Source organism: Cnephaeus nilssonii (genome assembly GCF_951640355.1).
Source record: "Cnephaeus nilssonii genome assembly, chromosome: 16".
Taxonomy (NCBI): domain Eukaryota; kingdom Metazoa; phylum Chordata; class Mammalia; order Chiroptera; family Vespertilionidae; genus Cnephaeus; species Cnephaeus nilssonii.
Genome location: NC_137087.1, coordinates 21,937,572 through 21,952,388, shown reverse-complemented (window position 1 = coordinate 21,952,388; position 14,817 = coordinate 21,937,572). Strand labels below are relative to the sequence as shown.

The following is a 14,817-nucleotide window of genomic DNA, read 5'->3' as shown; positions in this document are numbered from 1 at the left end:
AAAGATAAGAGACAACCCAAATGTACATCAACAGAAGAAGTGATAAATAAAATTTATATGCACAATGGAATATTATTCAGCCTTAAAAAGGAATGAAATTCTGATATATCTTGCAACCTGGATGAACCTTAAAAAGACCACGCTGCCCTGGCTGGGTGGCTCAGTTGCTTAGAGCGTCTGCCTGTGCACCAGATTTGGGGGTTTGATTCCTCTAGGATGCCAATTCGAACAGGAGGCAACCTTTCGATGTTTCTATCTCTCTGTCTCTCCAAAATCAATAAAAACATATCATCCGGTGAGTATTTAAAAAAAACAAAGCAAAACCTAAGACAGTATAAAAGTGAAATAGGCCAGACACAAAGGGACAAATATTGTGTGTGATCATTAGAACAGGCAAATTTATAGAGACCGAAAAGTAGAATGTAAGTTAGCAATGACTCTAGAAGACAAATGAGGGGCTGTGGTCCGACAGCTGCAGCGTGTCTGTCTGGGATGGTGAGGGCTCTGGAAATGGAGAGCAGTGGTAGTTGTACAACTTTGTGGATGTACTTACTGTTACTAAGTTGTACACTTAAACGTGGTTAAAATGTTTAACCACAAAGTCTCCAAAGAAATAGGAATATAGGGTTTTCACCTATTTTTTTCTTTAAAAAAAAAATGTTTTTATGGATTTCAGAGAGAGGAAGGAAGAGGGAGAGAGAAAGATAGAAACATCAATGATAAGAGAGAATCATTGATCGGCTGCTTCCTGCACGCCCCAACTGGGGATCAAGCCCACAAACGGGGCATGTGCCCTTGAAGGAAATCAACCCGGGACCCTTCAGCCCACAGGCCAATGCTCTATCCGCTGAGCCAAACCACCTAGGGCTTCACCTATTTTTAAGAAAACATCCTTTTAAAAAATATGTATATTTTTATTGATTTCAGAGAGGAAGGGAGAGGGAGAGATAGAAACATCAATGATGAGAGAGAATCATTGATCGGCTGCCTCCTGCACGTCCCCCACTGGGAATCGAGCCCGCAACCCAGGCACGCGCTCTTGACCGGAATTGAACCCACGACACTTCAGTCCGCAGGTGGACGCTCTATCCACTGAGCCAAGCCGGCTAGGGCTTAAGAAAACATCTTGCACCCATTTTTAAATCTTGTGTTTGATCCTGTTTTTCTACCTATTGCATCATTGCTTCATTCCCCGCACATTTCCTTCGTGTGGGCTCTGTGAGGTCGAAGTGGCTTTGGTGGGTGTGATTAGGTCAGAATCCACTGGTTTTGCTACCAGTAGGCTTGCTTCTTGCATTGGTTAAATATTTGGAGGGTGGAGGGTGAAGGAGGGGTCGTTTAAAATGGAAAAACAATGCATGTTGGAATTCCCATCCCAACATATAGAAAGCATGCTTTTGTGGCAAACCGAAAGGCTGGGAATCAAGGGCGATGAAATGCAGGCCCTCTTGCCCGCCCCGTTTCTGGTTGTGGGAATCTGCTCCGAATCCAACTGCAAGTGGAAAACCCGTCTTTGGCTGCGCAGCCAGGGCGGCCCTCCTGCCAACCCCCCAAATGTGCTGCTGAGAGTCTGGCCCCGTGAGGATGGGACCAAGGCTGTCTTCCCAGGATCGGCGCAGCTGTCCAGGTGGCTGTGATGGGGCTGTGACCGGCCCCTCCACTGAATGTTGGCCGTGACCTTGAGACTTGCCGGCTCCCAGCAGCTGTCCGGGTTCTCGCTCCGTTGCCACTATTGCATGGCCAGAGCCAAACTCTCCTGGCTCTGCCATTTACAGGACCTGGCGAGTTCCCACTATGGTGCCAGCTCTCCCCGCACCTACCCCCCACTGGGCGTGGGGGCAGCTCAGGTGTGGGCGCGGTGGTGGCTCCTTGCTCCACCTCTGGCTCAGGTCTCAATCCCTGGGAAGTGGGGAGCTCCCTGTCCATCAGCCTGGCCTGCCGGGGTGCTCCACAGGGGCGGGGGCTTGGGGGGGGGGCAGGGGAAGGGAGGGGATGCTTAGTGACAGTTGAGGGAGAGGTTTCTTTGGGGAAATGAAGGTCACCGGCAATGTCCAGATCAAGAGATAAATCTTTTCTCTCCAGCCACACAGAATGGCAAGTGTATTTTGAAAACTCCCCCCCACCCACCCCCCTCCCTGGTCCTCATCCTGTCCTTTTCCTTTTAAGTGGCTTTATTATTATTTTTTGTAACGCGTCTTTGTCATTGGACATTTATTGACAGAAATCAAATTGCTGTGTTTCTGGGCAAAGCGCCTGCTGCAAAGAGGTGTGGTTCCGGAGGAATGAGACACGCAGCCCAACAGCTGAGCCTACCCTGTCCTCACATAACCTCCCGCCTTAAATATCGCCAATATTTAGCCTTGCCTTATAAAGTAAAAATGCACAATACCTTCCAGAGTTTCAGCAAGCCCCGACGCCCCCCGCCTCAGCGCAGCTATAGCTTCTGTAGGTTGGAGGCAGGGCTGGCCCGCTTCCCCCTCCGCCCCCTCCCCGCCGCAGACCTGCCCTCAGAGCCACCCAGGGGTTACTAATCAGGGAGACTCCGCCAGCCATCGATCAGATGGCGGAGACCTGGGGGATTGGTGTGCATTGTTTTTGCCGAAGCCTCCCGTGAATTCCCTGCGACCAGATCCGCCGCAGCGAACTCCATGTCGCAGCTTGTGGCTGCCTGTGTCCTGTGGTGAGAGCAGAGCCGCACAGGAGATCCTTTGTCTAGGAAGGCTAGGCAGAGGAGATCACTTTGGAGTTGCTAAGCTCTGCATTGCCATTGGCTGCACTCTTTGTGGGGCCTGTTTTTGCAAAAGGCATGCCCAGCACGTCTACAGTGCTGGCAGGCCAGGGCTGCCTTGAAACACCATGATAATAACACCAAAAAGCAGTTTGCAGAACTGTTCCACTGTAGAGGCGTCCTCTGCAGAAGCAAGCAAGATGGCTACCTCGTGGGCTTCGCTGTGAAGAATGCAGAGGCTAATTAAGACAGACTTTAAGGGGAAGAAAGGGTATTTCCCTACTTCATCTTTCTGCAAGGCTTTTTTTTTTTTCCCAGTGACTTTTAAGTATACATTTTACATAAGCTCTTGAGCTTCTGCTTAGCAAACATGTTGATGCTTTGAAATGGTATAAGTAGTTTTATAGAGAAATAGCCAAAATAATTTTGGGGGGTGGGAGGTTTTTTTTTTTCCTTAAAAGGAGGCTCATTTTGCAATTTGATTTTTATTTTATTTTTTTTATTTTTTAGGTTATAAAGGAAAACAAGAGGCCCAAGAGGGAAAAGAAGCCCAAAGTTTTAAAGGTAACCAGCTATTGATTAAATCATATCAGTGTTTTTTTTTTTCCATTTCATATAGTATTTTTCTGTCCCTAAGGGGTAAATTTGGAGTACCAGGGGATGTGCATTTTCCCAGATTTTCAGTAAGTGAATTTTCACTCAAGGAAAGGGTTTTCTCTTTTTTTTTGATGTGCTGCATAATGTGCATGTTAGCATCCTTTATTTTCAACTCCACACCAATCTGCAGAAGGAAAAGTTTATATGCAAAGTGTGGTGAATAAAATTTTTCCCTTTGTAGCTGCCTTTGTGGCATCTGCATTTGTGGTGTTTCACCAGGGTGTCAACTTAAGCTCTTAAGAAGAAAGACACTCTTTGAAGTTGACAGCTATGATCCATTATGATTTTAATAGACTTTCCATTAGATACTGTTTTAAAGTGTGTGATTTTTCTTTCCAAAGGAAAATATCCTTAGAGATTTTAGTTCAACTGAAAATGTGTAAGCCATTGAGATCTTACAGCCGAATTATACTCGCTTAATCCTAAATTATCATTATATCATCTTTAATTTTGACATTCATAGAGCTGTAGGAATATGCATGTTTTCTTTATTTTCAGTAGTTTACCTAATGAGTATTTAGTAGTAACTTAATTCGATATAAGCTAGTAATTCCTGCTATGAGCTTTGTACAGTATTGAAAAGGGTTAACTTAAAAGCATAAGGCATTGCTAAAAGTTGGAGGCTAGCTTTAGTCTAGCAAGTAAGTGTTAAAGGTTTCACTTCCAGTGGTATATTGCTATTATAAATGTAAGCAACCTGAGCAAGCCACCTTTTCATTCTAGAAGACATTAAGCAATAAAACTGCTGGTCTTTAATATTATATTGTGCACCTATAATGTAAAGTATTTTAACCTTACCATAGCTTTTCTTTTACAAATGAAGTTTTAGCAGTCAAAGAGGAACAGCATGTTGAACTATGAATGTGGCAAATTTTTATTTCACTCGTTTCCCAGTGTGCATCTTGAAAATGTTATTGGCACGGAGAACCAAACCTTGCATTGCTTTCTAATTTTGTCTGATCACCTCGAGTTTCTGTTTCCTGTGTGTACACAACATGGCCATGTACATTTTTCATCAACCAGCAAGTATTGATTTAATATTTACCATACAGTCATCAGTGTGCTAGGCATGATAAGTGAATGAAATTGCTTGGCACAGATTCTCATTTGGCCTGGACAAATAGAATACTGGTTATTTTCAAAGTAAATTAAACCCTCTTCTGTGTGTGTGTGTTTGTGTGTGGGTTCCCCCCCCCGCCCCCCTGCATATTGATCCACCCATCCCAACTATATAAGTATATAATCAAAAGCCCTACTTGGGTGTTTTGTCTTAATATCTTCAAGGGAGAAATAGTTTTAGTCCTACTGTTAATAAATGGCTTTGAAATTTGTGGGAGGCAGGGGTGAGGGCATAGAATAAAGGGAGAAACTATATGGACAAACTAATATGGACTAAGCTTGGTAGCTTAAATCATCCACCTTTGCTAGGAAGTAGAATTGGGGTATGGTAGTACTATTTAATTCTGTGTTTGTTTTGTCAGTGTGTGGGTGTCCTGTTGCCTGAAATAAATTTCAGAAATAAATATACGGTGTGTTGCTTTTTTTGAATAATGGCAGTGGACTCTGACTTTTTAAAAAATAAGTGCCTTTGGGTGGTTGAAATTCATGGGCCACAACAGAACTGAATTCTCGCTCACTTTCCTCTGTAGTTATCAATTATTGTACAAGAGTAGGGAAATGCTCTGAAAGGAGAAAAAAGATTTTTTTTCTGATGTTGGCATTTTAAAATATTTTATCTGCTATTCTGTGGACACAATTTTTGATTTTTTAAAGAAAGCTTTCTCTGCTTCCTAGAAGAAATGCTAAAATACTTTGATATTTTAGCTTGGTTGTGTAAAATACAGTTAGAGCAAATGTAGAATATTATAAAACCCTGAAGGGGATGTTAGCAAAATGAATTCCACATTTTGGGGAGGTGAGAGGGGAAGAGTACAACCTTCAATTTAAGTTGAAAACAGACTTAATAACCAGCTGGCTGTACCCAGGAGATCAATGACAGGACCTACAGGTTACAACTGGTCTCCTTTCTAATTCTCTCTTTGCCTTTGGCATTGTACCAGAGAACTAGTCTGCTTCCTTTGACTCTGGCCTCTTAGATTGTCAAATATCTTGGGTCCTTTGTTCTTTGTTAGGGTAGATGCTGTAGGTACCTTGACTAACTTTCATCCTCATCATCTATGAGGAAGTGGTTGGATAATAAAGAGTCTGATTAAGGAAACTGGGTATAGAATTGAAGCTTGTCCTATCCAACTCTGAACCTGATAACTGATAAACACAGACTAGCTGTGGGGCTGAAATTTCTTGGTGTGTCTCACACCTCTCATCTTTGAACAATCTGTATCCAGGACCTATATTCGTTCTACTGTAACTCAAAAGTATAAATTATAGACAGTGATCTCAAATTCTAGACTAGAGAGACCCTTTTCCTCTAGCTGAAATGACAGTTTCTGGGAATCAAGTCAAGTGATGGAGGGGGTGGCAGGTCAGCACAAACTTCTGCCCCTCCAGATGCTATAGGACCAGGTTCCTGCCCAAGGCCTGTTAATGATCACGGGGTTGTTTTAATATATAAATGGCAGCTTCTTAGCTGTGCTATAATTCGTTCCATGACTCTTGAATAAGGTAAAGGTGTGAAATAATTTCAGGCCTTGATTCTTGAAATTTGACTTGTGAGTGGCATCATTTGGAACTTCACCAGGGCAAAGCATTTATGTAAAATAATCTTTGCTTTGTGTGTTGTGGGTAGAAGGATATATTCCCTTAGACTTAGAGAAAGTCAATTTTGAGGTAACATCACTTTGGTTAGGTTGTCAGTCTTTGCTCCCCAGAGAAATTGGGGGTATTGAGGGTAATTTAATAAAGGGATTGTTTGCGAGGTGTGGGCAGGCTTATGGGAAAAGGTCGGTTCTAATGACATCAGAGAGCATTTGCCACTCCTGGGCCTGAAGGGGCGTGAGGGGTTGGGAGCAGGTGCAAGAGTTGCAGCTGAATACAGTGAGCAGAGATTTTGTTGTGGGCCTTGGGTAAAGGGACCTGCCTGCAAAGAGAAAGCTGTAGCGTGGAGGGTATGGAAATAAATCCCCTGCCCTCCGGTTTCCTGTTGCTTTCTGGGGTTGCTCCCACTCAGAAGTGAAAAGGAAAGGGATCCCACTGATGAAATACATCTTGGTCAGCCTTCCCTGGCATGTAAGGCTGGCGTGTGGACCTGGTGGGGCACACAGCATATGCAGCATCGCTAATGACCATAGGGCGGTAGGGTAGGGTCAGAAATAGTACTAGAACCATGCTTATGTTAGAGGGGGGAAATGGGAGACATCTGTAACACTGTCAACAATAAAATAAACTTTTAAAAGCTTTTTAAAAAGAAGGTAACATCAGGCAAGGCTGGGTGAGGTATATAGAACTCTATTATTTTTTCAATTAAACTATAAATCTAAAGTCATTTCTAAATAAATGTGAGCATCCCTGAGAGAGGACCCCAATGGTACATTCTGTAATTAGATACCCTTTTGAGGCTGGTAAGGGGCATTTTCTAGCGATTTGATTATAAAATACCTTCAAAGTAGTATTTGAGTGAACACATATGAAGCAATATCAGTGGGTAGTAAACCAGGACACAGACTACAGATGATTTAGAAAAGAAAAAATCAAAACTAGGTGATCTTCCCGCCAGCTTCCGCACTAGCTGCCCTGCTCTTCTTTTACCTTCCTTCCTTGATGGTGGCGATAAAGGAGAGCAGGTGATGGGGAGTGATGGGGAGTAGGGAACATGGAAGATGTATATTTCACTTAGAACAAACACTGGCGTATTACATTTACATATACATATACATATATATATACACATATACGTATATATATTTGTTAATCTTCACTCGAAGATAGTTTTCCATTAATTTTAGGAAGAGAGGAAGGGATGGAGGGAGAGAGAGAGAAACATCAATGTGAGAAAGACACATCCATTGTTTGCCTCCCACACGTGCCAATCTGGGCTGGGGATCAAACCTGCCAACCCAGGTATTTGCCCTTGACCGGGAATCAAACCCGAGACACTTTGGTGCATGGCCTGGTACTCTTAACTTCTGGGTCCCATCGGTCAAGGCCATGCTTACATAGCTTGAAATATGTTTTAAAAGGAAAATCAGCCCTGGCCGGTTTGACTCAGTGGATAGAGCATCGGCCTGCGGACTGAAGGGTCCCAGGTTCGATTCCGGGCAAGGGCATGTACCTTGGTTACGGGCACATCCCCAGTAGGGGGTGTGCAGGAGGCAGCTGGTCGATGTTTCTCTCTCATCGATGTTTCTAACTCTCTATACTTCTCCCTTCCTCTCTGTAAAAAATCAATAACATATTTTTTTTAAAAAAAGGAAAATCAAATAATATGTTAATCACTTTCATACATCTTCCTGATTTGCATGACATAGTGACATGAAAATATTTAGTATTACTATCATTGCACATAATAAATGCTTAATAAATCTTTTCTGAACACCATTATTATTAACATCCTTAAATATATTTTAGTACATACTAAATGCTGTGGCGACAATAGTTTCTGCCTTCAAGGAGACTAAATGGTGGGGAGGAAAGGCGGGCCAATAAAAAAATTAAAGACAAATGGATAAATTACAAATTGTGGTATGGAAACCAAAAAACTGCTGAGAGAGGGAAAACACCATCTAGGGACAGTTACGTGATATCTTTGAGAACTATTCCCTTCATTTATAAAGCAGCACAGACTCGTGCTGCCTTAAAAGTACCAGATTAACTATAATTGAGTTATCTTATTTATTTTAAAAAAAACCCATTAAATTATAATATAATGAAGGATAACAGTTACTAAAGATTTTTCTCTGCACAATTATCTAAAATTTTGTTTCAGTTAGTAAAACAAATCATTGGGGAAATGATAAACTTTTCTTAACTGTGGTTATAATGTAACATTCCACGACTTATGGCAACATGTTGCAAGTTTAAGTGATAGGCCATTATTGAGGAAATAAAACATGCCATTTTGATAGAGTCCTCCATGGTCCTAGGCAGTGAATCTCATACTTCTGAATATAACAGACCAGGGGGGGCAGGGGAGATTGAGAGTGGGTGGTGAGAGTATCTATAACAGGATTCCAGCTTCGTATATGTATAAATTGGAAGAAAATAATCTCAATACAGGATGTTCACATACATTTAATAATTTAGACTTATGTTTCAACACATGGTCCTTATTTTCCTCATTATGTCATACGCTGGCACAAACTGTCAAAGCCGTGTGTTCATCCCTCAGTGTTTATTCACACAGTCAAAGGCGCACATGGGGCTTCTGGTTTGCATATGGGGAAATTGTAGGATAGCATTTTGCCCAGAGATGATCAGACTGATTTCAGGGCTGAGTTGTCACTAACCCAGCTCACACACAGTCAAATCATTCATTTATCATTGGAGCATGTACATTTCCAGTGACTCAAGACTCCGTTCTGTAATTTCTAGGAATGTTCCCAACCAGAGAGAATCAGAGTGAATGAAAGCCAAGTGGGGTGAATGGGCTTGAGGGAAATTTCATTTAGGCCACAAAAAGAGTCTGTTGAATTCTTTCTAGCACAGAAAAGAACATAATGTCTTGCATCTTGAGTACTTATGCTCATCTGATAACTGTGTTTGTGTTGATTGTGCTGGATTCGTACTTTTTTCTGTGGTCTACCTTCCTTATTGTATAACTCTTCATATTCTGACAAAACCTTACTAGTATCTTAATTCATTTTCAGATTTATAATCCATTTAATAATGGTTTTTTAATTTCCAACATATGTCATAGAAACAATGTTTTTAAAGATTTGATGGCAAGATTTACCTAGCTATGCAAGAGAATTAAGATTACAGTATCTTCTTTAAAACTGTTCTGATGCTTTATGTGGGGTTTGTTTGCACTTTTTAAATTTTACGTTTATCTTTATTTTTGAAAGTATTATAGATGTCCCCTTCTTTCCCCCATTGATCCCCCCCCTACCTCCACCTATCTGTCCCCCTGATGCTTTATAGCTTTAAATAGTATCTTCTTTAGTCCTTTGTGAACTAAAAATAGGTCTTTCTTTCTGTATGTGACAAATTTTAAGGGAACAGATGCTACAATTTTATCAACTACTAGGGGCCCAATGCATGAAATTTGTGCAAGAGTAGACCTTCCCCTCTCCCCCTGCCCGCCCCCACTGGCTTCCCTCTGGCACCCAGAACCCGGGCTTCTCTCACAGCCCTGGCTTCGTTCAGAAGGTCGTCTGGAAGGATGTCCAGTCTAATTAGCATATTACACTTTTATTATTATAGATATTTAAAATGTAGTGATGTCATATGAATTTGATTAAAGTATAGGTTCTTATGATTCTAAGGAATCAGATGTTAAACTTATTTTAGGAACTTAGTTTTAAATAACTGAATTATTTATTTTAAGCATTATGTTGTGTGAGAGTTTAATTTTAAATGTAGTATACACACATAAGATCATGGAATTGTTAGGGAGTTAAATGAATTTAATACATGTAAAGTGCTAGGACAGTAATTTCTCAATCAGTGATATTATTATTGTATTCATATATGTAATACATGTTTCTAAAAATATTGAGTGAATCTTTCAGAAAATGTGTATTTTCTTAGCAGTATATTTATTAAAGACTAGTACATCATAAGTATAAAAAAATGATGGTTAGACCTAACCGGTTTGGCTCAGTGGATAGAGCGTCAGCCTACGGGCTGAAGGGTCACGGGTTCGATTCCGGTCAAGGGCATGTACCTCGGTTGCGGGCACATCCCAGTATGTGCAGGAGGCAGCTGATCGATGTTTCTCTCTCATTGATGTTTCTAACTCTCTATCCCTCTCCCTTCCTCTCTGTAAAAAATCAATAAAATATATATTTTTTAAAAAACGATGGTTAGTTTGAATTCTAGGACTCAGTTTAAAACATAAAGGTAAACTGGGATGAACACATTTGAAATGATACAAGTTACAGTGATGTTTTATACCTTAAACATGATTTCTTCCAGATAAAATCACATAACGTTCTTACTAAATTATTAACAAAATTATCTTAAGTATCTGAAGCTGGGTTTTTTTTGTTTTGTTTTCTAACTGTCTTAGAAATGTTTTGGCCCTGGCTGTGTAGCTAAGTTGGTTAAGAGCATTGTCTTGATACATTAAGGTTGTGGGTTTGATCCCTGGTCATGGCACATTTAAGTAAGAACCAATGAATGCATAAATAAGTGGAAAAACAAATTGGTGTTTGCTCTCTCTCCCTTCCTCTCTATAAAAAATAAAATTAAAATCAATCAATAAAAAAATTTTTTAAATCGATTTTAGAGAGGAAAGGAGAGGGAGAGAGATGGAAACATCAATGATGAGAGAGAATCATTAATCGGCTGCACACCCCCCACTGGGGATCGAGCTGGCAACCTGGGCATGTACCCTTGACCAGAATCAAACCCAGGACCCTTCAGTCCCCAGGCTGATCCTCGATCCACTGAGTCAAACTGGCTAGGACTAACTGAACACTTTATTATAAAAAATAAATATGTTTTTATTGATTTCAGAGAGGAAGGGAGAGGGAGAGATAGAAACATCAATGATGACAGAGAATCATCGATCAGCTGCCTCCTGCAAAGCCCCCCACTGGGGATGGAGCCTGCAACTCGGGCATATGGCCTTGACTGGAATTTAACCCGGGACCCTTCAGTCCGCAGGCTGATGCTCTGTCTACTGAGCCAAACCAGCCAGGGCTAACTGAACTCTTTTTGATACCTATTTTCATTATCTGTAGAAGAGGAACAATAATTCACAGGGCTCTTTGGTAGATTTCATAATTTTTAATTTACTGAATTTATCTCATACATAGTAGATATTAAATTACTGAGAGCTATCATCATTACTGTTTTTGTTATGATTCTTAATATAAAATAGGATTCTTTATAAGATATTAATGGGTTTACATTTTAAGTTGTTTTCGTTATTATTTTATTTTTTTAAATATATTTTTAGCCCTGGCTGGTTTGGCTCAGTGGATAGAGCGTCAGCCTGCAGACTGAAGGGTCGTAGGTTTGCTTATGGTCAAGGGCACATGCCTGGGTTGCAGGCTCGATGCCCAGTAGGGGGCGTGCAGGAAGCGGCTGGTCAGTGATTTTCTCTCATCATTGATGTTTCTATCTCTCTCCCTCTCCCTTCCTCTCTGAAATTAATAAAAATATATATTAAAAATATTTTTTATTGATTTTTTTCAGAGTGAAAGGAAGAGAGAGAGAGAGAGAAGCATCAATGATGAGAATCATTGATCAGCCACCTCCTGCACATCCCCTACTGGGGATTGAGATCACAGCCTGGCCATGTGCCTCCACCGGGATCTAACCTAGATCTCCTGGTTCATAGGTCGACGCTCAACCACTGAGCCAAACCAGTGGGCTATTTTCATTATACTTTTAACTAGATTATAAACCTTTTCAGTTTAGAACAGCATTCAACTTTGTGTTCTGCATAGTGTCTTCATGTAATATCTTGTGACTATAACTCAATAAATGTCAGTTTAGCCCTAGCTGGTTTGGCTCAGTGGATAGAGCGTCAGCCTGCAAACTGAAAGGTCCTGGGTTCGATTCTGGTCAAGGGCACATGTCCAGGTTGTGGGCTCAATCCCCAGTGGGAGGCATGCAGGATTCTCTCTCATCACTGATGTTTCTATCTCTCTCACCCTCCTTTCCTATCTAAAATAAATAAAAAATATATTTAAAAAAATCTTTTGATTTGAAGATCAAGAAATCTGGCTAACAGCCCTGGCTAGTTTGTCCCGGTGGATAGAGCATCAGCCCTTGCTCAGTGGCTAGAGCATGCATGGGTCCTTGGAATGTAGGGTCTTAGGTTCTTGTTCTGGTCAAGGGCACATACCTTGGTTGCAAGCTCCATCCTTGGCCTTGGTCTGTTTCTTTTTTTTTTTTTTTTAAATATATTTTATTGATTTTTTTACAGAGAGGAAGGGAGAGGGATAGAAAGCTAGAAACATCGATGAGAGAGAAACATCGATCAGCTGCCTCCTGCATACCCCCTACTGGGGATGTGCCCGCAACCAAGGTACATGCCCTTGACCGGAATCGAACCTGGGACCCTTCAGTCCGCAGGCCGACACTCACTGAGCCAAACCGGTTTTGGCGGCCTTGGTCTGTTTCTGAGAGGCTACCAATTGATGTGTCTCTCTCAAATCGATGTCTCTCTCTCTCTCTCTCTCTCTCTCTCTCTCTCTCTCTCTCTCTCTCCTTCCCTCCCTCCCTCTCCCTCCCTCCCTCTTTCCTTCCCTCCCACTCTCTCAAAAAAATCAATGGAAAAATATCCTGGGGTAAGGATTAAAACAAACAAACAAACAAACAAACAAACAAATAAATCTGGGTAACAGTAAAATTCAGGATTGCGTTAGATTCCACATTTAGCTGTTGAGGTCTTTGTTGGAGACTGTCCAATACTTCCTTGATTGGATTCTAAATTCAAAATTGGAGATTAGCAGATTAAAAAAATAAATGTAGTTGAATAGACTCAGAAATTAAACTGATCTGCTGTATCTAGAGCAGTTGGTTGCAGGGAAATGGAAGACAACAGGATGCCTTAATTATTAGCTCACTGAAATAAAGAAATGAAAAAATGAAGCAGTGGTGTTTATAGAGCCATGGGGAAACACAAAAGTATCACTGGCTTGAAGTAAGGGTTCTGATGAACATTATAAAAATCTGAGGCTATTTGTTGATTAAAATGATTACAATCTATTTCAAATGTTAATTTCATCATTCCAACCAGGAAATAGAGTGTACGCCCTCACTCCATGGATGGTGTGTAATAGCTAGCTGCTATTTCATGAGAAATTTAATCCAGCTGTGGAGGGTTTATTTAAAGCCTCTGATATTTGATCACTTCACTGAAACAACTGAGGACTTTTGGGAAGGTGAGTTAGTTTACCTGGGCCACTTTTCCTAAGAAAATTTTCATTATGACACATGATACAGTTATTTAAAGACTGGCAGGCCCTAGCCAGTTTGACTCAATGGATTGAGCCTGTGAATTGAAGGGTCCCGGGTTCGATTCCTGGTCATGGCACTTGCCCGGGTTCCAGGCTCAATCCCCAGTAGGGGTCATGCAGGAGGCAGCCAATCAGAGATTCTCATCATTGGTGTTTCTATCTCTCTCTCCCTCTCCCTCTCTAAAATCAATAAAATATATTTTAAAAAATGAAAACAAAGCCTGGCAGGCTAACGTCTGCTCAATATAATGTCTAGTGAAAATTTTAACTCAAAAATTAAAATTAATATATGTGAAGATTAAATTATGTGCTGCCAAAGGTAAATAAAAAAGAGACAATATAAACAATGTGTTTTCCTATTTTGACCTTTCAGCCAGAAAACGAAACCAAATTAATTGGTTAAGCAGTGTAATATGCTCAACTCTGAAATGAGAAAGTATCTTATCTTTCTACTTATTTTTGGCGACTTCATTAAAATTTTTTAAAAAATCAACATAATTTTAAACAACAGAAAAGCTGTATAAGAATAGTATATTCTCATACTCCACTCACCCACTTTACCCAAATGTTAACATTTTATCTTGTTCATCTGTCTCTCCACATAGATTTTGTCTCCCCTGAATTCTTTTAGATTAAGTTTCAGACATGATGTCTCTTTACCCTTTAATACTAAAGTGCGTATTTCTTACAACCAAGAACCTCTTCTTATATAACTGTAGTACAATGATCAGGAAGTTAACACTGATAACAAGACCATTGCTATTCAATCTACTGATCAGATTTTACCAATTGTCCTTAATAATAAGTTCCTTAATTTGACTTTATTCAGTGGTTGCTTACCCTTTTTTTTGCTTATCCATTTTTAACAAGAATGCCACGGCAGAAACAAGTTTGTGTCCTTAGGGAATCATATCTAGAGATACATTATGTCAATGTGTTCCTTTAATATGGTTTTAACATTGATACCTTCATTAAGGTGGTATCTGTCAAGTTTCTCCAATATTAAATTATCTTTTCCTTTTGTGATTAAGTATCTTTTGTCGAGCTATTTCATATAAGTTCTGCTACTTCTCATTGATGTTCAGTATCCATTCATGATTCTTGTCTGAATGAAATACTAGGATGGACCCCATTTTAACATAAACTTTCTGTTATATATTTTGTTACCTTTAAGGCACCTTGATTTTCTTTTGGCCCTAAAAATGGCATGTCTTAAGTTTTATAGATTAAATGAATAAAACTTTTAAGTAATAATGAAAAATGCTGTGGCTGTATTTAATGTCCTCATGCACAATGTAGTGAAATGGTTACTTTTGGTTGAGAAAGTGGAAGTCAGGTCATTGTGTGGTAAGATGTGGGTATACCTGGGATGTTGAAAAAAAAAAAAAGCAGATAATTATG

The 14,817-nt window shown here is 40.3% G+C and overlaps 1 protein-coding gene across 3 annotated transcripts in view; it reads left to right on the top strand.

The window, feature by feature from the left end:
• TET1 (tet methylcytosine dioxygenase 1) overlaps positions 1 to 14,817 on the top strand; it is a 113,044-nt gene that overhangs the window by 30,933 nt on the left and 67,294 nt on the right. Inside the window, exons 1-2 of one of the 3 annotated variants that reach the window (XM_079793633.1) lie at positions 2,543 to 2,680; positions 3,239 to 3,292. Coding sequence is in view for 1 of the 3 variants with exons in the window: in XM_079793631.1 (XP_079649757.1) it covers positions 3,239 to 3,292 (54 nt within the window). In the remaining 2 variants the exon portion in view is untranslated. Of the gene's footprint in view, positions 1 to 2,542; positions 2,681 to 2,907; positions 3,000 to 3,238; positions 3,293 to 14,817 lie in introns of those variants that run through there. The other 2 variants (XM_079793632.1, XM_079793631.1) reach the window with 2 other exon arrangements.